General features: G+C 41.5%; 1 protein-coding gene across 7 annotated transcripts in view; it reads right to left on the reverse strand.

The window, feature by feature from the left end:
- cdk5rap2 (CDK5 regulatory subunit associated protein 2) overlaps window positions 1-25,348 on the reverse strand; it is a 176,009-nt gene that overhangs the window by 53,992 nt on the left and 96,669 nt on the right. For 6 of the 7 annotated variants that reach the window (XM_060935665.1, XM_060935662.1, XM_060935660.1 and 3 more), the window contains exons 23-31: window positions 24,393-24,536; window positions 24,141-24,256; window positions 23,383-23,522; window positions 17,809-17,940; window positions 10,587-10,696; window positions 9,224-9,355; window positions 5,284-5,352; window positions 1,150-1,325; window positions 504-951 (exon numbers count right to left, since the gene is read on the reverse strand). In XM_060935665.1, the coding sequence (XP_060791648.1) occupies window positions 504-951; window positions 1,150-1,325; window positions 5,284-5,352; window positions 9,224-9,355; window positions 10,587-10,696; window positions 17,809-17,940; window positions 23,383-23,522; window positions 24,141-24,256; window positions 24,393-24,536 (1,467 nt within the window). The remainder of the gene's footprint in view (window positions 1-503; window positions 952-1,149; window positions 1,326-5,283; window positions 5,353-9,223; window positions 9,356-10,586; window positions 10,697-17,808; window positions 17,941-23,382; window positions 23,523-24,140; window positions 24,257-24,392; window positions 24,537-25,348) is intronic. The other variant, XM_060935661.1, reaches the window with a different exon arrangement.

Below are 25,348 nucleotides of genomic sequence, written 5' to 3' on the forward strand. Positions count from 1 at the left end.
CGTGTGAACGCTCTACCGGGGCAGCCCCGGTGCTACACCGGAGTAAAAGTTGCCGTGTGAACACCCCTATAAGTGGTTCTTTCCTCTGGCCCAGCAGAGAGCTGGTGCTCGCCTGGAACCGGTTTTTCTGGCCCCAGAGCCAGTTCTTTGTCAGTGGAAACAGAAAACCCGGTTCCAAACTAAGCACTGGCCCCGAACCAGCCCTGGAACTGCTTTGGTGGAAAAGGGGCATGATTTGAGGATGGAAATATACATCCCTCATCATAGTTAGCTGGCTAGCTTGTTGCTCACAAAAGACAAACATGGCGGCGTCCTTGTTTTTTCCCCACTTAGTAAAAATGTGAAAAAAAAATAAACGTGTCACAATACAATTTTTGCAGTTATTTGATTCTTTTCTGCATGTAAATCATACAATAGTTGTTCATTGTAAAGGTAAAATGTGTATCGTTTTTTGTCATCACACACAAAAAAACAGAAGGCGTACGTGAGGCTTTTAGACTTACTGCATGCTTCAGGCTTTTGTTCAACATCTTGCTTTGGTCTTGTCTGCCTTTCTTTTTTCTTTCCTCGCGTTCTCTGCCCTCATTTCTTTCTCGGTTTTGTATCTCCTTTAGCTTATCCTCCAGACCGGCAGCGTGTCTCCGAGTGGCCTCGTGCTCCTCCCTCAGACGCGCCATCTTGCGAGCCATGCTGTCAATCGGTTCGGGGTCAAACCCTGGCCCACTGTCTACCTTTGCTTTTGTATTGCGCTGTCGCTGTTCCTTCAACAGCCGAACAACTTTCCGATGACTTCGGGCCTCTGAGCGGAGGTTCTGCAGAGTCCGTTGCACGTTAGTATGGCTGTCGTTCTCTCCAGAACTTTCCGCGCTCTCTTTGGACTCGGCTGAGTTTTCTTCCTTCAGGAGCCCACCAAGCTTTGACATTTCTGAACGCAGTTTATTTACTTGCTCCCTGTAAAGGAGAGGGTGAAAATACAAATTTGAACGCCTGCTATTAAAAAGCTTCTTTTTTTTATTTCCTCATACAGTGTGACAGTTTTTAAAGTATTATGGGACACAAGCTTAGCTTATCCTGAGGAGATTTCTAATGGAGATGAAATCGCCAGCATTACTGTAGTCTATTTTAAGGCCTATAGTTCTGTCTGCTTACCTCAGTTGCAAAACAGATTCTGCTCCACAGTCTCTAAGTAAGGATGCAAGCTCTGCCCGCTCATTCTCACCCTGGTGTCCGGGACCATATGGGGAATTTCCATTCTCTTTTGTTGGCAAAGGTAAAGGAGAACTTGCCATCCTTCTATGAGCTTCAAGTCTTTCATCAGCTGTCTCCTGGAAAATAAAATAGCACGGTTCAGCTGAAATGTAGCTGTAGCCAGTATTGTTACAGACAGGACACAATAAATAACTAATAAATAAAGAAAGTGCACCTACACTGTAGAGACGGATGTTGAAACAGCTAATAGGTGTCGCTAGGCGGTAGCTGGACCCAATCAAATTTGTAAATTGCCTTCACGTTGCTATTCATTAATACTGCAGTTATAAATGTTTTTTTTTCTCCCCCAGATACTGCTCTGCAAGTTGTTCATAATGTATTGTACATTATGATACATATAGCACATGCAAGAACTGGTGGAAGCTACAGACGCCTGGAGTTGGCACTCCATTTATTCCCCCCCACGTTATTAGTTTGCGAAATACCTTTAAGCTACAACTATATGGCTGGAAGTGATGTGTATCAAAGTCAAATCAAAGTCTTTCCCATGCCATGTGGTGCATAAGGCGGCGCTGATCTCCGTTTCCGTAGCCCTCGGCCTCTCGCCTATTACATAGCGAGGGTTACAGTGGGGGCTGGTCCTCTGGTAACCACGAGAGTTTGACTCCCCACTCGCACCTGTATTGCAGCGTGCCTTGCCAGACGGCATTTTTATGATGGTCTTCGGTATGACCTGACCGTGAGTAGAACTTGCGATCAAGAGGCGGACACGCTAACCACTAGGCCAACTTGTGGTTAAGTGATGTACATGGGAGGGGCCAATTCCACAGAGATTAGGCAAGCTATTGTTTGAGATTGCAGGAAATCAATAGCTCATTCATCTCATTATCTCTAGCCGCTTTATCCTGTTCTACAGGGTCGCAGGCAAGCTGGAGCCTATCCCAGCTGACTACGGGTGAAAGGCGGGGTACACCCTGGACAAGTCGCCAGGTCATCACAGGGCTGACACATAGACACAGACAACCATTCACACTCACATTCACACCTACGGTCAATTTAGAGTCACCAGTTAACCTAACCTGCATGTCTTTGGACTGTGGGGGAAACCGGAGCACCCGGAGGAAACCCACGCAGACACGGGGAGAACATGCAAACTCCACACAGAAAGGCCCTCGCCGGCCACGGGGCTCGAACCCGGACCTTCTCGCTGTGAGGTGACAGCGCTAACCACTACACCGTGCCACCCCCACTAATCAACTTTTTTTTTTTTTAAAGATTTTTTTGGGGGCTTTTTTTCACCTTCACTGGACAGGACAGCACAGAGACAGGAAACGAGCGGGAGAGAGAGACGGGGAGGGATCGGGAAACGACCCCGGGCCGGAACTGAACCCGGGTCCCCGGACCCTCGGCACAGCGCCCCATCCACCTGAGCCATGACGCCCCCACCACTAATCAACTTTTACAGCATAATCCTGCATTTTTACGCGTCTGTTACTCGGTGGCGGCGGCATTATATTTTTGGGCTGTTTATGCGTCCGTTCATGCAAGATTCTTGTTAGTGCCGCATCTCAAGAACGATATTTGTAGAATTTATGTGTAATGATTACAATGATCAGCAGATGAGATACCATTCAAATGCCTGAAAAAACAAACAAACAAACAAACAAACAAACAAACAAACAGTCTTTCTTCTATAGCTTCCCTTTATTTTAAAATATAGTTGAAGGAAATTCAAATTAGTCACTAGACTAGACTTCTTGAGGCACCCTACTGACCACGTCAGCATCAAGTTCAACTTGTTTATTAGTATCATTCATTAATTTAACGACTGCTATGTCCTGACCAGGGTCACGGCGGTTTAAATGACAAAAGTTGTTTACATTTTGAGAAACAGAACCAGCTGTTTGTTAGAAAATATCATTAACAAGTGCAAACAATATCTGCAGCAGCTGATGGGACTGGTTAAATTTTCAGTGGGAGTGGGCGGGATTTGTTAAACTTTATGCAAGAAGTAATGGGGGGAAAAAAAGTCCCACATGCACCTCTATGTATACTACATCTGTTGCATTGCATGGAACAACGTTAATCTGTATCGTCCCCGTTAAATAAATAAAAACGATGCAACAAAATCTCATTCTACACAGGACATCAAGAGTAGTTTATAGTCAGCCTGTTTTTCTAATCTTCTCTCCTGACCAAATACTAAGGTGGTGTTTACATTAGACCGTATCAGCGGATCATCAGATTAACGTTTTTAAAACGATTCGCGTGCACACAGCAACGCCAATACACGGATACGCTAATCACATGACTAATTAGATGGCACGCAAGTTGAAATGTGTCAGTGCGGCTCAGCGCTTCCTCCTTAGCGGCTGCGCTCCAAATCACTCCGCCCTGAACAGCGAGTGCCCTCTGGAGAGTGCGCACTCCGGCCCTGCGTAGCTCACAGAGCGCGCGAGTGAAGCGCACGAGCAGTGATTCGGGACTGAGCCGCTGTGTGTGTGATCTCAGTGCATATCGGGCATGCGCAAGTCACTCACCACTTGCAAGTAGAAGGATGGCAAGCCTAAAGACAATCATAACTACACAATGGGCAGTATTTGCATCTTACCATGAACAACATTAACTCTTTGATGCATAAGCTATCGAACTCCCACTAATGCATAACATGGGTCTAAATAGACCCGCATTCATTTCCAATGTAATTCCATGTATTGAGCAAAAAAAATGTATTATGATAAAGATATAGAAAATTTTAAACTCTGCCGGGTCTATTTAGACCCATCTTATGCACTAAAGGGTTAAGAATGACAAAGCAAAGCATTATATTCATACTTTTATACTCTTTAATGAAAAACAAGGTGGAAACAATAGCAGGAAGTGAAGTCTGCGCCGTTTTTCAGCAGACGCGTCACATGACCAACGTGGCATGAACAACGCCAGCGAATCAGGAAGGTGGACGTCACAGTGACGTTGTCCAATGACGATGTCAGCTAGAGCTCAGCACTGCGTTTCCTCGTATCTCAATGTTTACACAGCACCGGATCATAGGGCTGAACGATCTATCGTTTTCGACCGAAAATCGCGATCTCAGACAACACGATTTTGGGATCGTCAAAGCCGCGGTTTTTCTCAGTCCTCCTAAACTGACCCATGTTTTGTTTCGTCAATAAATTGTCCTCATTTTTTACACTACAGACAAAAAAAAAAAAAAAATTACATTCAGGAAAGCCTTGTGGCACTCAGTGTGAAAGAATTTTGTGAATATCTCCTTCCGTTTTCGTGTAAATCCCCGTTGTTTGGAGGGAGCACTGTGAGGAGAAACTGCGCTTTCTCTGTCTGTGTCTGAGCGCACAGGTGGGGGAGGGGCTGCTCGCTCGCTTGCTCTCTCTCACACACACAGGAGGGAGGGGCCCTGCAATAGCGACTGCTACAGCCACTGCATCACTCTTATTTCCCACAGGGGAATTGTTGGCTCTAGTTATAATTTATAATGCTTATGTACATTCTTTTACAAAAGTGCAATATTTTGATGCTGCTGAGCCATTGATCAGCCTTTTTTTATGTCTGATATGTTGTAGATGGGAAAAGTAAAAGAAGCAAAAGTTTACTTAAGAAAGATGGCTCTCTTTTTATTTTAAGTTATTATAACTTGTTCCTCAGGCACTCAATGTTAATAAACAGGCCTACATTTGAAATCTGTTGACCTCAGATTTCATTCTTGCATTAGCTTTATGGAATTCATTGTATTAATTAATTTGCACTGAAACTTGATTTAAAGAAAAAAAAAATCGTGGTTGAAATCGAAATCGCAATATCTGCCAGAAAAATCGCAATTCAATTTTTTCTTAAAATCGTTCAGCCCTACCGGATCAGACACGAACTGGGTTGAATACGTGGGCCCTGGCAGATTCAAGTTGTTCCGCTTGTGGAGTCGTTTCCTGGCGTTTTAATGTGAACGGACAGTGCATCCGCGACGAAAACGAGATGGATACGGTCTAATGTAAACACCACCTAAATGAGTGCCATATGAGTCCTATTTAAAAGTAGGCAAGAGTGACAGGGGCCCCTTACCTTTACACTGGGGGCAGTTAGTCCGTCATCAGCATTAACAGCTAGTGGTCTGGCCAGTCCCTGCGGCTGCTATAGTAATGGGATGGGTGGTAACACATGACTTGAGAACAAAAAAACGTCATGAAGAAAAATAATATAAAGAAAGCATACAGTAACAGTTGGATGGAGAAGCTGCAGATGGTTATGGGCAAGAAAAACAGGCCAGAGAGATAGAGAGAGAGGAGAGAACATGGGTTAGGGAGGGACGGAGAGTTAGGCAGAGAAAACCTACCCCACACATATAAAGAGAAATCAGCAGAAAAATCACTAATGGTGTCCCAAATGTGTCTCACCGAGGGCCAAAAATTGACCATGTCTTTTCCAGCAGAAGCCTATGGTATATTGCCACAAATTATGTCTAATATATACCTGTAAAAATTCTCACTAATCTTCAACGGCAAAAAAGTTACGGCACTATAGGGGCCTACGGACACTACGTTCTGCCGTATTACTTTGTACATGTGATACGATACGTGCTTTTCATGTTCTGACTGACTAACAATATTCAGGTCTACAATTTTTAAAAGCAATACTTTGTTTTAACTCTCACGAGATCAGAATTCTCGGCATGTGGCGTTTTGAACTGTAATTAAATCTTCCTAAATATCATGAAAAAAAGCTCCTTGTGTATTTGTTTGTCTCACATACAGAGAAAATGAATGATTTTTCCTGATTACTTCAATAAGTTGCCTATAGCTTTTTACAGATGGAATTGACTCTTTGTATGAGATAACACGGGGCCTACGGATGCTACAGGTGGGCTACGGACACTACAAGGGAGTTCATTGTCCTGCATTTTGTAATTCAGCAAGACATTCCAAGTACCATATAGACATAGTGTTTGTTACTAAAGACCCTTCATAGTTATTGTACGTCTCTCAGCATTGTGTACATAGAGGGGCCTACGGACACTACGGAGATTTTTGTCATTTTGAATCATACCTCAGTCGTATTAAAGTGCATATTCTGGACCAATTTCATTTTTTTTTTATATGAAAGTATGTCCCTTTACACACTCATCCAGAAGGGTAATTTTGCACAAGGCCATCTGTCTACAGCAGAAAAAAATAAAATAACAAAACGCGTCTGGAAAAATCCCAAGGGAGTCTGGAGCCAGATTCGTGACGTCACCTGCGGAAGCGCCAGCAGGCTGCGCGAGCTTTGCACGGTTTCAGTGCACAGCCTGTGTAGACCAAGCGCTCCCATTTCTCTCTCATTGTCCGGTCTTTTGGAAAACGATGAGTACTAATCCCATCAAGATTGGTGTTGCTACACCCTCCTACGATACATCTGTTAACCATTTTAATAATTACGCAATAATGTTGAAGAAATTTGCAGAAAACCACCAGGTCGTTTTCTCAGAAACAAACCAGCGCTGACGTAGGATTCAGAGGGAGGCGTCCCGCACGCGACATCATGAAAATCAATGTTTGCCGGGAAATCCAAACGCCAAGTTTTTTCAGAGGCGGACCAATTCGCCTCAAGTGGCTTGATTTTAACTGAATTTTTTTGGTATTGCGCAAGGTAAAAAAAATACTGCGCAAAATATGACAGATATTTGACCAAAGTTTAATATAAAATAGGAGAATTACATTGATCTTGCTCCTGAATTTACCCACTGTAGGTATCATGCCGCCATCTTGTGTCAGAACTACAATTCCCAGGCAACTTCCGTGTGACCTACGTCACGCGTGGGCGGGCTCATTTACGTCAGTCCGCCATGCGCGCATAAGTCCGGGCGGAAGCTCCGCCATTTTGTCTCTCGCGTCCGGTTTCCGAGGAGTCTAGACGCACAAAAGAGATGCTCTCCACCAAAAAGACGTCTTTTTCTTTCTTGCAAGATCCATCACTCAGCGCGATTTTCTTTCTTACCCTTGGCCAAGGTAAACTCTAGAGTCGCGCGATCTTTAAACTCAACCTGAGTTACAACCGGTTTACTTGTATTAGAAGTGACATCACGACTGCAGCCCAGGCAGTTAAAAGTTAAGAAGCGATTGAATCCTTTTTAACTCAAAAGCGCTGTGCGTCTTATTCTGATCAGAGACTTTTCCTCACGAACGCTGAGGTTCGGACCAAGAATCCTCTGCTTTCCACGGGAACCACCCAAGTGCTCCGCTGGACCCGGAAGTTTCCTACGCCTCCATCACGAGCGGCTCACGTGCTCCCACGGCGAGGCCCGAAACTACACCGGCGAATAGTTCTTCATATCTTGCTAAAGGCAGGATTAAGTAAGATTTTGGCATTTGGGCATAATTAAGATAGTCTTAGGAATTTGCTTTTATTTGAAATAGTGTGAATTTAAACCCAGGTTTATCTGTTACACTATTAGACACACAGCGTGTTGATTTATTTTGGTTCTATGTTCTCTCAATTGTTTAATAGGTTGTGCATGCTCCTCTCTGACTAACACTTTAATTTCCTTATCATACATTTTGACCTTATCAAGGTTTCAGTGAGTTCGGTAATGTTATGAGTATGGAATCTTTTTGTGACTGAGAAAACACGTGCTCAACAGGCCTGACCAGGCCTGATACACTTTAGATAGCTTCCCTTTGTCTTTAGCAACACGTGCTCAGTAGGCCTCACCAGGCCTAACAAACACACTTTAGCTAGGCCATAGGGCCTTTCACAAACACACACTAGCAACACAAGGCTAATCTAGGCCTCCACCACGTGTAGTTAGCTACACGAGACTAAACACATGGTCAAGTCCTTTATACACACACACACACACACACACACACACACACACACCTCACTGCTTGTATATATTGATTTATTATTTTTATCTTTGTATAATAAATTAATTTATTAAACAAACTGTTTATTTGTGTGAACAATATATGAAGTCCCCAATCTCTCGAAGAATTCAAAAAGGTGCATACAAGTTATGTAATATGGTAAGTGATCGTAATAATTTGGAAATATACCATAATTTAGCTGTTTGGTAATTTATTATTAAGCACCAGGATTAATGGTATGATTCACTAAATGATTCTATGGTATGATTCAATTCAAATGAGTCAAAGTAAACGATTCAATGGGATTGATTCATTTTAATTATTGACCTTCAAAATTTCATATACCCACACCATGATATGCACTTTAAAAAGTTATATTGTGAACGTTCGGTACCCCCCCAATCTGGATACTTTGTAGATGAGAAATTCATTATAAACTACATATTAAATGCAAATTTGACATCATGAGCTTGATAAATCTGACAGAAAATCTCTCAACAGTAAATCTGTCACACTGCAAACATTTCATGCGCGGTCCAACAAGATGGATATTTTGCAACAAAATGGTGTACTTCAGCCTGAAAAAAGATGAAATGATACACTAGCACAAACCGTGCATCCAGTAAGTTGAAATCATATTATATTACAATACACAAGATGTACAACTTTCCTCACTGAAAAAATGAGACCCCAAAAAAAAAAAAAAATCTATGAAAGTATAGCAATTTTGACCCACATTCATTGCCGTCAAATTTTCATTACTGCAGATATCAATGTGCGGTTTTCGACATCGGACGGTCCTTGCGGTACTTTATCTGAAAACACTCAAACACTACAGTTATTCTGTGTCTATAATTCTGAAATGGCTCACATTAGTGATTTTCTGCTCAAATGCATGCACACAGACACACGATTCAGGAGCTCACTTATAAACTAATTTATCAACTAATACAGTTAGAAATGAAAGGATAGAAGTTTAAAAAAAGCAGACAAGTGTTAGGAAATCTAAAGATGTCAAGAAGAGGGTGTTAGGTTTATGAAATCAGGGAGTGTGCATCAACATCTGATAAGAAAAATTCTCTCCCGTTAAATGATAATCGTACAAAATTTGTTGACAGTCAGAATGTCAGGTTTACAGGTGAAATTCTATTGTAAATTACCTTGTTGGGGGGTGAAAAACCAATAAGGTCAAGCTGTCCCTGTGACTCTCTCGGAGCATTACCCATAACGTCTCTCTCTGCCAGTTCCAGCCTTTTCTGCAGCTCCTCATTTAGTGCCTGCAGCTCTGAGACCTTAATGAGAAAAAAGACATGCAAACAGAGCGACAGAGACAAATATACAGAGAGAAGGAACGAAAATAAAAAACATTATGCAATTGCATGCTCTGATTGGCTACTCCACGATTAAGCTATCAGCTCATGTACCGTGAGGAGGAGAAAACAAAACAGCGGAGCGTGTTGCTGAACCAAACGAGGATGAAATAAAAACTACTCGAAAACAAAACCCTAAAAATCATCAAGTATTTAAAAGAAACAGAAATAGCCATGGCGGCACGGTGGTGTAGTGGTTAGCGCTGTTGCCTCACAGCAAGAAGGTCCGGGTTCGAGCCCCGTGGCCGGCGAGGGCCTTTCTGTGTGGAGTTTGCATGTTCTCCCCGTGTCCGTGTGGGTTTCCTCCGGGTGCTCCGGTTTCCCCCACAGTCCAAAGACATGCAGGTTAGGTTAACTGGTGACTCTAAATTGAGCGTAGGTGTGAATGTGAGTGTGAATGGTTGTCTGTGTCTATGTGTCAGCCCTGTGATGACCTGGCGACTTGTCCAGGGTGTACCCCGCCTTTCACCCGTAGTCAGCTGGGATAGGCTCCAGCTTGCCTGCGACCCTGTAGAACAGGATAAAGCGGCTAGAGATAATGAGAAATAGCTAAAAGAATATAGTCCACCCCAATATCGCCTGTTCACACTCCAGCCCAGTCGGTGGCAGTAAAGCACCTTTAAGTTGGTTTGCTAACCACCAAAAAACCCTAAAGAAGAAGACAACCCCCCCCCCCAAAAAAAGCAACAAAATAATGCAATAAAAGTATTTGATGGTAAAAATATCTTTTTTTTATTTTTCAAGAATTAATATTATAATTTCACAAATTGCTCCTGTCATTTCGCCGGTTTCTTTACATTCTAAACGGAAATTTTTTTGTCGGATGTTTTGTATAAAAGTTTTTATTTTTCAAATTTGGAAGGGGGGGGAAAGCTCCATTTCTTAAAACCCAGTGAATGTGGAGGGAATAAAACAGTTATTCCACTCAATCTCGTCGTACATGGCTTATAGCCAACTCGGCGCTATGCGACTCGTCGGCTATCAGTTCATGTACGACTCGATTTCGTGGAATAACTGTTCAATATATTTACCATAACGCATCATGTCAGGAATGACAGCATGGTAAGTCAGGAAAAAATAAAAGAAGTGAGAAAAGGAGAGCAGAGTCAATGGTGTAATGACACTGAAACGTGGGGCTTGATGTGACGCTCACCTTCAGCCGGAGTTGTTCCGGACACAGCTGTTCGAGCTCCTCCTCTTGCCCCTCCCTTACACATATACTCATATAGGATGTCTGCTCGCCAATCAGACTCAGTGTGTCATCTGAAATGACCATCAAATTACCATTAACATCAACGCCGAGACATTTCAGTAATTTAGGGCAACGACGAATCAAGCCAGCACCAAAAATCCAGCACCAGTCATGATTCCCTCTTGCCTCACTGCATACACACAATACAGCCAAAAGTTTGTGGACACTTCACCATCGTACCCATGTGTGCTATTTGAATATCCCATTCCAGATTTAGTCCCCCTTATATTAACTTCCACTCTTCTAGGAAGGTTTTCCAGTAGACTTTGGAGCATGGCTGTGGGGATTTGCTCATTTGGCCACAAAAGCGTTCGTGAAGTCAGGCACTGATATCAGGAGAGGAGATCTGGGGTATAGTCAATGTTCCAGTTCATCCCAAAGGTGTTCAGTGGGATTGGGATCAGGGCTGTTTGCAGGCCACGAGCTCTTCCACTCCAATCTTAGCTACTGATGTCTTCATCGATACAGGAGCATTGTCATGTTGGAACATGTTTGGCTCTCTTAGTTCCAGTGAAGGGAAATTGCAATGCTACGGCGCAAAAAGCCATCCTGTACAATTGTGCGCTTCAAACTTTGTAGCAATAAGAATTCTACTGTATATTCTGATTGGTCATAAAGGCCAATTTATGCTGACAACCCAGTCCTCGCAGATAGCGTCGCAGACAGTGGCTGCGTAGCGCCCCCACCTTCGCAGACGCTCTGCGCGCACCTCCCAAAAATTGTGACCACCGCAGAAGCCTCGCAGACAGCGTCGCAGACAAGAGGGCTCTGATTGGTCCACTCTACATCCGCTGTACACGCACTTCCGCTTCCCTACTTTCCCGGTTTGGTTTGTTTTCACAACCGGCATTTTTAAAAACACGAGCGAAGATGGAGCAGCATGAAGAGCGGTTGATTGAGGAAGTACGTACATCTATACGACTCCAGTTCTAGTCATTATATAAAAAAAAAAGTTCTAGTCATTATAAGTAACCGGAGGATAAACACTCCACTAACCACACCCACCAACTACTCCTAGCGACTTCGCGCCCCCTTGCGTTGTGCCGGTGAATAACATCGCGCACGCCTATTATCCCCGCTCAACAATAAATTACAACTGTCTGCGAAAAGCTATCTGCGAAAGCCTTGTCGCACGAGCATGCAGAGGCCTTAAGACTTAATTAAAAAAAAAAAGCATGTCTGACAGTAGTTCCAGCTCTAAGATTTACAGTAATGAACTTGTTTTAGTACATTATTATTTCTATAAATACAACTTACACAGGAACTTGTATTGGAAATGCGCCACAGAAACAGATGAAAAAAAGTCTGTAATTTTCTGATATATGAGAAGATGGTTTTAGAGCACTTTTGGAAGGAGTCTCCAGTGTCAATGCCTTGGAACAGACAGAGTTAAAGGAGAAGCTTGATCTTTCTGGAACTCTTCCAGATGGAGGGCTTTGCTGTTCCTCAGAAACATGACAACCTGCTTTTCTCACTTATCCTGCACTGATTCATTCAGCTAAACAGGCTCCTCATCACTGATTTAACTTGCACTGATGAGCGCTGAATAATGCAGTACACATCACAAAGCAGGCCTTAAAGGAGATACGCAGAACCTTTATATTTAAATACATTTCTGAGTGGATAGTATCTCCATCCTTGACTCTTGCATGCTGCATAAATGAGAATTAAAAATATATATATTTTTGAGAGTTAAAATCGACCGCAAAGTTGGCATTCGAGCGGCCCCGCTGAGCGAGCCAGCCAGCCCTGAGTGCGTGACGTCACAGCGATAACCAGTTTTAAGGCCGAGGCCTTTTACAGCTATAGACCAAAGTCATGTAAATAAAAATTTATGGTGAAAGTAAGAAATACCGTTACCAACTTGCTCAACTAAGACTGATTTGACTTCATTGATTGTGGGTTGACTCTCATTAAAACAGGATAGGTGTTATAACTTATGCAACATACATATACATGCATGCATTTTCACTGATAAAACGTAAAAGGCTGATTAAATAATCAGATGAACTGAGACAATCACATTCTGAAGCAAATTAAACAATCTTATACCGGTAACTTAAACACACAATACAAGTTACAGGGATTAATCTAAATGCAGGTAAACAACGTTTTTGTTTGTTTTTTTAAATCCAAATGAGAGTCGGAGCTTACCCGTCTGTGTTCTTGCTTCTTGAAGGCCGATCTTGTGGCCGATTGTTTTTGAAATAATCTGACTTTCAGTTGTTCGTTCAGTTCTCCGTTCATTCGCTTGTTCCACATAAGGGCAAGATGGCAGCAATATCCAGTTTAGAAATAAGATGGCTGCTCCACTCATTCACTGTTTTCTCCATACTGAGTACTCCGCCATTACTGCTCGGCTCAGGCAATTACTAAAACCCGGGACGGAACGTCACCGGTTTTAGCAACAACTGCAGGGAGGTCACTGCCCAAGCGATATGTCCCGTCCCATTCCGTCCCGGGTTTTAGCAACAACCCTCGGCTCACTCCGGGAGAACTGGTGCAACTGAACTCACTTTCCTTTTAAAAATAAATAAATAAATAAAAAATACTTTCCTTTTCTTGTAGTTTTCTTTTTCTTTAATTGCTGGTACTGCACCCTCTTTCAATACGGGCTTATAGCCAACATTCCTCAACAGATCAGAGTTCTCATACGAGTCTTCAGTAAAATGTGCAGAGCAGAGGAGAGACCACTTCATAGGCGCCCAATGTGCCCGTGAACTTCTCGCAAAACGCATCCAAACCTTTGCAGTTTGAACATTCTTGGGCCATGAATGCAACATAAATCCAGCTTCTGTCGTGTTGCTACACCCGCCAGCAGCAGATCTACATGGCATGGTGATAAATTAGCTCAAAATGGAGGATCGGAGTTGCAGTCAGCTCTGTGTTTTAGTATAGCGGAAATGGCGATGAGACCGATAGCCTTCCTGCTGTGACGTTACAGACATCAAGGTCATTCACTCAGACCGCTACCTATATGAATCACGTTAATCGTAAAAATGACATTAGATTTATTGTTCACGCTTAAAACTATTCCTGCGCCATTCTTGAGGTCTCAAGGCATTTATAAACGAAAGTGAGGCCATGGCTCTGCGTATATGCTTTAACGTTAACTTTTGACACCTTTTGTCCTGCAGGGCAAATGGCCTCAGAAATTTTTTGCCCCCCTTGAATTTCCTTTTGCCTTAAAATTTTGCGGTATTTCGGCAAGTTTTCAAGTACACAGTTCAAGGCAATACTGATATGCTTTCTAGGGGTATAACTGAGTTATTTAGACAAAAGCACATTTTTTTAAAAACATTTATTTCTGCAACAGAAGAACAAGACAAGCCCTGAAAACATGAAACATAAATCAACATCATATATGTAATGTAATCGGCAGGCGGAGTCAGTCTTCCCCGTCATTTCTGGTGAAGCAGCTGCAGGAGTTGCCTCGTTAATATTAGACGGGAGTATAAAGGCAGGTACCAGCGCGCCGTATAACTACTGCTACACTTCTGTGCTTTGCCGCTTGCTGTTTATGCTCTGGTTCGAGACAATGCCACTGATGTTCCCTTCGTGTTTTTAACATTGGCCGGCGAATATTAACAAGACCGCGTTAACCCATGGTAATTTTTAGTTTCCTTTTAATGGTCAGATTGTTTTAAGAAGTAACACACTGTATTAAGATATTTTGTCTACAGCAGCTGAGCCTGCCACTGCTGCTTTGTTTTGTTTTAACATTATTGGATGTTTTAATTCGTTTGTAACACTTTATCGAGTAACAGCACTAGGTTTTGTTGTAAGTGATTTTATTTGCCCCTCGTCTTTATAGAGGTGTCCACCAGTTGTGTTATCATAGGTGGCTTTAATTTTATGTTCATCGTTTTGCTATTTGGTGTGTTTAAGTTTATTGCATGTTGTTCTATTTTGCTGTGTATTTATTTATTTAGCCGCCTTATAATGCGACACCTCTGTATTTACCTTCATTTTCTGGGTTTGGTATAACTTTTAAAAATCACTGCTAACCTAGATGCTGTTTTCCCTCCTTTTAGTTTTGTATTCTTAATCTTAACATTATTATTTTTTTTTTTTGGGGAGGAGGTGAAATTAAACTCAATTTTGTTGTGAATTAAGTGAACCACGTCTCTGTTCTTTTGTGAAGTAACCTGTGTGGGAACACCCTGGCTTTATTTTATGATTCGGGTTCACTTATAACAATTCTTTTTTTTTTTTTAAATATCATTCAAGTCGGGGGGGCGTCGTGGCTCAGGCGCCATACCATAAATCCGGGGACCCGGGTTCGATTCCGACCCGAGGTCATTTCCCGATCCCTCCCTGTCTCTCTCTCCCACTCATTTCCTGTCCTGTCTCTACACTGTCCTATCCAATAAAGGTGAAAAAAGCCCAAAAAAAACTCCTTATAAAAAACTTATATATATAAAGCCAAAATCTAGCCAAGGTCCTAATTCGGTTACAGTAAGGCTTATGTTCGGTACTGGTACGTAATACGCCTTGTTATATAGAGTTTAGGACACAAAACACACATCGTTTTGCCTAGAACGATGATTAGCAATATTGCAAAGATGAATTATAAAACTAAAAACATTCAAGGGCAAATACAGCCCCAATTACATACCGTATAACGGCGCCCAAATTACGGGCTTGTCAAAAGGCCCAAAATAGAACATACGAAAATCACCCAAATTAGAAGGAAAAATCCTGTTTCATAAGGGTGGAGAACCCAAAATATTTTTTAATTATTGTTAAATGTCATTTTTTGGCATATATATTGCAATTTGTTGTTCAGTCGCTTCATAACATGAAGTGAACATGAAATGCGTCTAGCGATTACCGTAAACCGTGTCTGAGTCTCTGACGTCTGAATGTCGTAAAATATACTTCCTTTGTTTATGTTATGAAACGATTCATGATAACACGTGGCTGTCGGTTTGTGATACTGTTGATAGTATAGATTGGCAAGTGGTCGTAATGCCGGGTCGTGGTAGACCTAAGACAACTGGTAAATCACATAAGAACAGCAGTTCATATATTCATGGAAAACGCACAATCGATGGCATTATTAAGTCTCCAGGCGGGGGAACGGGGAGGTTTATCACACGACAGACCAGTCAGAAGACATCAGACGATATTGTTGACAAGGTCGAGGTCATTGACTTGTCGTCTGCAACAGCTGCCTTACAGTTGCCAGGTACGCTATGGATTTTTATTCCATATTTTATGTGAGACTTTTATGTAATCTGCTTTGTACCAGCTTATTTTTAAACTTAAGTGAAAATTATTTTTATCCCATTTATGCCCAAATTAATTTATACCAAATTATACTGGAAGTTGAATTGAAATAGATGTGCACCCAAATAGATGCTGTGATCATAATTAGGCTTACAAAATATTTTTATCTTTTTTTATTTATTCAGAATGTTGGAGAAAACTTTTGACTTTTTAGATACAGCACTACTTTATACTTGCACATGATTACGTAATTTCTATTATTTTTATTGCTCGATATATTTATAATTAGTTAAAAAAATTACTAAAAATGATAGGTCAAAAATTTTCGGCACGCTACGTGCGAAAATAGTAAAAAAAAAATTTTTTAGCCTCGCTACACTCGCCATGGTGCCCAAATTAAAAACCTGTCTTTGCCCCTGACATTATAAAACAGGAGTCTGTACTGCAGTACTGTCTTATCAATTCAGTGTGCCATTGCATTTAGGAGGAAATTAAACCACCTCCTCATCTTCACATGCATGATGGACCAATGTCAAATGGGGTAAGAGAGATTTATCTATGGGATAATTCACTATGTAAATGATATATATTTACTGTAGAGGGTTTGGTTTACTATGAGACACAAAAGCATGTCTTTCCATTCACTGAATGCACTTACCACGAGTTTTTATTATTACAAGAATGATTATAGTTACTATATGACTAGAGCTACAACTGGAATGTGCCGATTCTGTTAGCGTTTGTAATTACTGTCCCATCCACTATTTGGCAAAATTCAAATAAAATCTTACACCATTGTTTGAAAGTCTAGAGCAAGATATTTTGTTATTTTACAAATAAACACATCAGATACTGTTTTAACAATAATAAGCATCACTGTATAAATGGCAGTGTGCAAATAGCTGTGTAACTAGATGTCCTTGGAGTTGCTGAGACATGGAGGGGTGGGAACAAGATCTAGCCCACAGTTCAGGTTGGAATCCTTTGAGAGTAAGTGCTTTGGCTTTTGCAACATTCTGTTCCCAAAAGCTGATGTCGGAAAAAAAAAAGTCTTCACACAAAGAAGGTTTTCTTGCTTTTGTATTGTTTTTTTAAGCTGTTCTTCCGTGTCAGGACTCCTCAGGGAAAAAGAAGGTATATACTAACATGCAGCTAATGCTAGGCCACAAATCTGCACAGTCACTCCAGTCGTTTTGAGGAATTTTGTACGGATCATAACCGCTAATAAACTCTTAATTTCCGTTTATATCTATCCATCATTCAGTTCTTCCTGACTAAGGTTATCCAAGTAATCCAGTAGTAGAGCTTTTTTTTAAGCTGTAGTTTTCGTCGATCAGCAACAGACGCCGGACATCTTCGCTTGGCTTCAGTATGTGAACAAAGTTCGCTTGTCCCCCAGGCATAGGGTAGCGACGGTTGCTAAGGTAAATGTGACGTCAAAGCAAGGGGTCTAATATGTGGATGTCCTGAAGTCAACCCGGGAAACCGTCGAGGGTACCAGCGACCACCCGTAGTGAAGAAAAGCACAAATGCGCGTGTGCGCACGCACACCTGAAGCAAGCCAATCAGAATTGCCGTTACAAATCGGGAAGAAAAAAAAAAAAACACCAGCGATCATGGGGGGGGGTGAGGATGCTGGTTAATATGTCTTGTCTTTTGTAATGTACTCACTTGAAAATCATTTTTGTGCTTCAAGAAGCTGACCATAGGTGTGCCTGAACAGGCCTAACTCGCTAAAATATTTCCGCCCGAGCGTCTCGGTTGGGCAAATCGGGCATTGTCTGACGTTGAGGCTTGCAAAGTCCAGCCTACAGTCTGCTTGGTGTGTTAGAGCCCATTAAATGGGTCAGCTTTCTACAGATTTTTCCTGTAGTGTGTTTTTTTTACATACCCATGTCATTGGCCTGTCCTACTCCTCCTCCTCTACTCTGGATCTGGCCAAGTCGAGCTTGCAGAGATGCATTCCAGCGCTGAGCTTCTTCTAGAGCATCTCGCATGTTCTCCAGCTCTGTGGGGTCCGCACCTTAACATATAAAACGCACACGTTAGTACACACTCCTATATTCTAAAGTCTGCAGAGCCAGTACTAAGGTAGATACAGTACATTTGGTATGAATAAAAATTAAAAAATAAATAAATTGTATAACTCGATATAATTGCTTTAGAGTCTGTATTAGTGCCATTTATAATATCTGAAGTGCTTCGAAAACTATCATTATTTCATAGACACCTTAGAAGTTTAAATTAGCCCTCCCCCCTCCCAAAAAACCCCCCACCAACCCATCAGCTCTGCTTCTTTTCCTTAAAAGGCAATTCACAAAACATGTATAGTTTCAGTTGTAGGGAAAGGCGTGTTAAGGTTTTCAACGCATTTACAATTTAGCTTGCGGCGGGTGGGTGGTGGGCTTAGCAAGCATACAGTATATGATGGAATTTAGAGAGGGACAGGACGACACACAATGACACCTTTGGTATCAAGACTTTTCTCTATTCAGGCTCCTTTCTCTCTTGAGCCTTTTTCTTTCCTACTTTCAGTCTGACACATGCAGATTGAAATAAGGTCCCGAGGGCACAAAACGATTAACAGGATCTTGCTATTATACACTTTGGGGAAGTCATGGCCTAATGGTTAGAGAAACAGCTTTGGGACCAAAAGGTTGCTGGTTCGATTCCCCAGACTAGCAGGATTGACTTAAGTGCCCTTGAGCAAGGCACCTAAACCCCCAACCGCTCTGGCAAGAGTGGTGGCGTACCTTGTGTCTGATTAGCCAAAGAAAAACTGATGATGTGATCATCAGTTTGGGCATTGAACCCGACCAACTGATTATACACTTTATCTCTGCGTACTCCTCATGTGTAAATCTGTACAGTGTCATATTTTAATAATTATGACGAAATCTAAATGCGCTGCTTAGAACTGATCACTCTCAATGTAGAAACGGTCAAGGAAAAGCAGGCAAACTGTATACGTGGAAACAGCACACAGCCCATACATTATGAAAGCCAGCCAGACTTCAGGACAGTGAGTATGTGTGGGCATGCTGGATGTTAACATGGCAGACACAGAGACACAAAAAGCTAATTTTATTTAACAGCTGATTTATCTTCAGAGGAGAAATAAAATGAACAAATGAAAGAAGCAGTTAGATGGATAAATAGAGACAAGTAAAAAAAAAAAACATATCAAGCGTACAGAGCATAAGCACAAAGACAGACAGAAACACCGATACAGAAAAGAAACAGCAAATAAAGAGTGAAGGATCCAAAACAAATGGAAGAGGATGCAACAAATGCAAACAAAACACAAACCAAGATTTGCAGAAAGCAAGGGAGATATTTAAAAGGTTTAAGGGACATTCCACCGAATGGGTGCCATTTGCTTGTTGTATCACTCCCAAATTAAACTTAATTTGTTATATCTTTTCAACACTGATTATAATAACACACATATTTAACTATTCAAAATCTGTATTGGTCAACCTCAGGCTACATTACAAGGTTTGGAAGTCAAAGATGGCTGCATTTTTTTCCAGTCCTTTTACCAAAACTCTGAAAGTAACAGGACTGAGTTTTTAGCCTAGGATTAGCTAATACATGGAATTAAGCCACATGGCGTCATCGCTAATAGCATGACCACACTTAGCACATTCTAGTGATTTACCAAAAATCTGTATTTTTAAAATAAACAAATATCATCTAAGAAATAATTTAAGTAACAGGACAGTATGTTGACATTGACCTTATCAGTCAAAGTTAAAAAATCATCAAATATAAAGAAAAGTAAATGAGAGAACTAACTTTTGGTCTTCCCATGGCCTTCAGAAGACACAGCTAATGTAACTTCCTGTTGAGCATGTGATTTATGAAATGTTCCAAATTTGTCAGATGGGGTAATATGTTTGGGTAACAGGACTGAGTGAAAACCCAGGGACACGACTAAAATGTGTATTTTAACTAAGATATTGTGGATTTCTTTTGAAAAAAAAAATATATTTAAACCATGGATAGGATATGGAGTCACACAACAGTGCAAAAGAAATACTGTTTCTGAAGGATTTTAATCATAATATTTCATAGTTAAGTATAAAGTTAGAGTGCGGGGACAGGTAACACATGCTATTTTTCAGTGTTTTAGGTAGTTTTTATTAATCCTTACAATTATATATCTTAAATTTGAAATCAGATCAATGTGCAGGATATTCTGCGTAATAAGGAAATGTATTTTAAAGTACATTATGTGCATTTGTACATATAATTTTCCAGGGACGGAAATGGCACCGATTCGGTGGAATGACTCTTAAATGCATAGCAAAAAAAAAAACCTAATCAATATTGTTGATATTGACAGGCTGAACACATGTAATACAACCAACATGCTTTATACTTTCTCCAACTTTCAAACATCACGATTTATGTGTTTTAGAATCATGCTGTCCAATTATATGCAAAATAACAGCACACCCTTTCATGCAATCATCAGGCCTCAGCACAATAAAAGCTCAACACTTTAAAAAGACTCAGTAATTTAACCGTTTGGTTTCTATGACCACTGTAGCCTCAAATTCTTGTTTTTGACCAATAGGAGTGGAACCCAATGTGATCTTTTGCTGGTGTAGCCCATCCACCTCAAGATTCAATGTGCTGAGTAGTCCGAGTGCATGCTTTTCTGCTCACCATGGTTGCAAAGAATGCTTATTTGAGTTACCTAGTCTTCTACTGAGCTCAAACTACTCTGGTCATTCTCCTCTGACCTCGCTCACCAATAAGGCATGTCTGCCTGCAGAACCGCTGCTCAATGGATAGTTGTTGCCCCCCCCCCACTATTCTGTGCAAACTCTGCAGACTGTTGTGTGTGAAAATTCCCAGGAGATCAGCAGTTTCAGAAATACTCAAACCAGTTTATCTGGCACCAACATTAACTCCGTTACTACGCTCCTCAATACATACGTGCAAGTTTTCATTCAATAACAAACATTTTTTTGGTTATTTCAGTAAGAATAAAGAAGGGCTGTTGAAGAAAACTGACAAAACCGATAACTAAAAGAACAAAACTAGTTCATGGGCCTATGCTATATGATCTTTAATGTGATCATAGCTTCTTGGGATGCATTTAAAGGCCAACTAAGATGACAATTACCCTACCCGTTTTTCTTATTTTAAACAAATAGTGGTTTTCAGCCACATACGAGCCCATTTTCTGACCATTTACGATAGTAAACGACTTGAGTTAGCCAATTACTTTCGCATATTTTACATGCTATCGCTGCTCGGTTGATGATCGGAAATGTTCGTAAGCTCCCGACAGGTGACGTCACTCACAGTACACACCGCCACAACTGAGAGAAGTGAAAACAGTGAGGATCGTTTGCGTTCGTATTTAAGATTATTTGAGGTAATGGTTGGATCCAGGTGTTGTGTGGGAGGATGCAACAATGGCAGAAATGGGGGGGGGGGGGCGCTAGCCTGCATCAATTCCCAAAGGACAAAAACGTAAGAAGGCAATGGATAAATGCCATTTGCCGCATAGAGACAGACTTCTCACGGGCTGACTGGAATGATCCTTCGGTTGCAAAACCAGAACATTCGCAGCTTGTCTGCTCGGAACATTTTGAAGAAAATTGTTTCATTCAAACAACTCGGATGCACTGGGCATTAGGAATACCGTACACGCCAGGGCTGAATCCAGATGCAGAGACTCAGATTGTTTTGCAGGTCAAGGGGCCCACAGGGCCCCTCCTGGGAAAAAACAGGGGCCCATTTCTACAATGGGGGGCCCAGTGATTATCCTTCAGTTGAAGTGAACCTAGTGAGCGAAGCGAGCCCAATGAACAGCTGGGGCAGCCCAGGGGCTGTTTTTTTTCTTCTCAATTCTGTTTTTTTTTTTTTTGTATTAGAAGCCATATGAAGCAATGTAGATGACAAAAATCAATGCTTCAACCAAATATATTGAGATATTGTTTAATCAGTGGCAATATTTTGGAATTCAACCACAGGCCACTATATATATCACATCTATATTATCTCCTCCTTGTAAATTATAATTTATTTTATTAACTTGTTTTCAGTTTGGTGTAGGGCTATAGTAGTAGTAGTCGTCACCAGTGGTGGTAGTGGTAGTAGTTGCTGTTGTAGTAGTTGCTGTTGCAGTAGTAGTTGTTGTAAATCTAGTATGACTAATTACCTTGAGTATCAGGGGTATCAGTTTTTTCAGGTGAATGTACTCACTTTCTGCCGAAGAATGACAAAATAGATGTATTTTTCTTTTTTTCTTATCCATGTTTTCTTGTCTCTTTCGAATATTCGTACATAGACCGTAAGACGCCACCTGGCGAAAGACTTGGATCAGGTTTTACTCGCTTGGGACGCTACAAACGGGGCGGCGTAAATACACGAACGGGTCCGACGTATATTCAATATGGCGGCGGTCAAAACAAATTCATCCGATGCTGAAATCTGTTGAATATCCAGATAATTATGTTGGAAGTTGCATATATTTGTGCAAGATTTTCGATATTGAGACCATGAAGTCAAGTAATACGCCATGAAACGTTCCAAATAGGGTATAAAATGCTCGCGTCCATATTGGCCCCTGCCCGTCTCGACAATGCGTTCATTATTCGAAATAGTGCGTCTTAGACGCGGGCGCGCCAACAATCTGAGTCTCTGCAGATGCGGTTCCCACAATCCTCGGCCAAAAAGTGGACAAGACAAACGAGACAACATGGTCAGTAGTCCGCAAAAGAGAAGTTCAAAGGGTAAGAAAAACACTTTTTATGTCTTCCCTAACTTTTTATGAAGCGCGATACGTTATTTTGTGTTCCTTTGGGCATAAACGTAATAATTGCTGATGCAGCTAAGCAGCTTGTATGTCTTGCTTTGATTTAGTGTTGTCAAAAAAGCCTTTCTTCTGTAGGAACTGTACGCGGCTCGAATTGATATGATAATGCTTGTGTATCATGATCATCATCGCTATTCGTGTCATTGTCCGAAATACTTGAGGAAAATCAGTGAAGAAATGTCGCTGGCGCGATGGTCCATTTTGTCGAATATGGCCGTGTACTGTAAGTGACGTCACACTTTACGGAAACCATTCGGAAAGCAGCTCGGGTGTTTCCGGGAATATTTCCGCCTTTTCGCATATGTGATATGATGCATAGTTTCAGCCTCGTTCTACAGGTAAAGAGTTCGGGTTTGTCCGCAAGTCAGGGTTGCATCTCATTAATATAGTGAAGAAAAAAAAAAGCGACATTGTGACCTTAGTAGACCTTTAAATCAATACAGAGCTCATGCAGATCTGCATACGTTAACTTATCATCCAATAAACATTTTCTCTGTACACAGGATCTGCACAAATCAGTGCAAGTCAAATCCTTTGGTCTGTCCTAATATTCTGACTAGCCCTTAGAGATGTCTGTTGTCAAGTTGGACTCGGTAATCAGCTGTCCTTGGACTTTCTGTACTGCACCTTCTCTCTGATTCACTCTCTGGAGCTCTCGGTGCAGCTGCTCTCGGAGCTCATTGTTGTTACGCACGCCATTTTCCAACTGCTGCCTGAGGAGTGTCACAGCAGTCAGCTCCAGCTGTAGGGCCTGCAGCCGCTGAGCACTGGAGAGGAAAAAACACGCATGAGTGCACACAGCCACGCACAGTGTTACAGAAGGTGCCGGACAGCATATAGCCAACATGACACATAGATAAAAATACATCTTAACCACAACAGAATAAAACTGAAAATTATAGTCAGGTCCAAAGTTACTTAAACAAAAAGCAAAATAAAATATATTTCTTCAATTTTTTTTCATTAACCTAAAGCAGGAGAGAGAATAGTGCATAACGGGGCTTACTTATTAATTGATTAGTCGAGTAAGAGGCACAACGGTACAGAAAATAGCGTTGCCGGATTCGATCATGACCTCGAGTTAGTGTCTATACGGAGTTGTGTATGTTCTCCCCGTGTCCATGTGCGTTTCATCTGGGTTCTCCAGTTTCCTCCCAACCAATAACATGTCTCGGCTACTCTAAATTACATCTAGGTGTGAATGAGTGTGTCTGGTGCCCTGGGAGAACCCAGCATGACCCCAGCCATGATAAAGCAGTTACAGAAGGAAGAATGAATTCTGTGTAACTGATTTTCAGTGTTAAAATATCCAGATGAGTGACTGATCATCATAGGACTCATAAAAAGTGTGTATTGTGCGTTCTGGATTTGCAAAGATGATTCACCTGTCTTGCTCTTTGACTGCATGAACAAGCTTGGTGTAGAGCTGCTGCTCTTCCCTGAGGATGCAGTTGAGCTCTGCCTGCTCTGAGCGCAGGTCACTCAGAGGCGACATCTCCTGCTGGTATCAAAGGCTTGTCGCTTAGTCATCATGGAAAATTATTTTCTGTACTAATGTGAAACACTGAGGAAATAGATAAGTTCTATGCAAGCCTTTGTGATGCTACATTTTCTACTCCATGTCTATAGACACGTACCTGCTGCTGTCTATCTCCCCCAATGATCGTTCTCTCTCTCTGAGGAAGGGAGTGGAAACTGAGCTCCTCCCCATAGTGGGAATGGTGATCGAGGGTTGTAGCCGATTGTCTCACCCCCATCTCAGCCAAACGCTGCTGTAGCTCCTACAGAGGAGGCAAATACTGCTAATCAAACTATACTTTATCTTGAACATGTAAACAAGCAATGAATAAATAAACAGAAAACAAGAAAAACAAAACAGCACTTGCAACAAGAACACGTAAAAAGCCACTAAATTAGAAAATAAACCATAAATAATATAGGTAATAATAAATATAATATCAAAATCAAAACAAAAGAAAACAAAAATACAAACAAGGACGCACTAAGCAGGTTTGAGTTTACATGTCTGAAAAGGAGTGGGCTGAAGTAAAAACTTATTTAATCCCACCCCTCTTCATAAATCAATAAATTGATTATCTAGATTCCTTATAATATATATATATATATATATATATATATATATATATATATATATATTTGCCCCAAAGGATGAACTGCTAAGTGAATGTCTCAGGCAGCAGAACCCTGATGAGAGTGCAGAGGAGGAGGAGGAACAGACAACCTGGAGGGACAAACCCCTACATGGCATGTACCACCGTCAGATAGAGGAAGTGGCTGATATCAAGAAATCCTACCAGTGGCTGGATAATGCAGGACTGACAGACAGCACAGAGGCACTAATCATGGCAGCATAAGAACAGGCCATAAGCACAAGAGCCATAGAGACCAGGATCTACCAGAGTAGATAAGACCCAAGATGCAGACTGTGCAAAGAAGCCCCTGAAACAGTCCAGTACATAGTAGCAGGGTGTAAGACGCTAGCTGGATCAGCGTACATGGAGAGGCACAACCAAGTGGCTGGGATAGTATACAGGAACATCTGCAACCAGTATGGAATAGAAGTATCCAAGTC

The sequence above is a fragment of the Neoarius graeffei genome, chromosome 12 (assembly GCF_027579695.1).
Source record: "Neoarius graeffei isolate fNeoGra1 chromosome 12, fNeoGra1.pri, whole genome shotgun sequence".
In the NCBI taxonomy this organism is placed as follows: domain Eukaryota; kingdom Metazoa; phylum Chordata; class Actinopteri; order Siluriformes; family Ariidae; genus Neoarius; species Neoarius graeffei.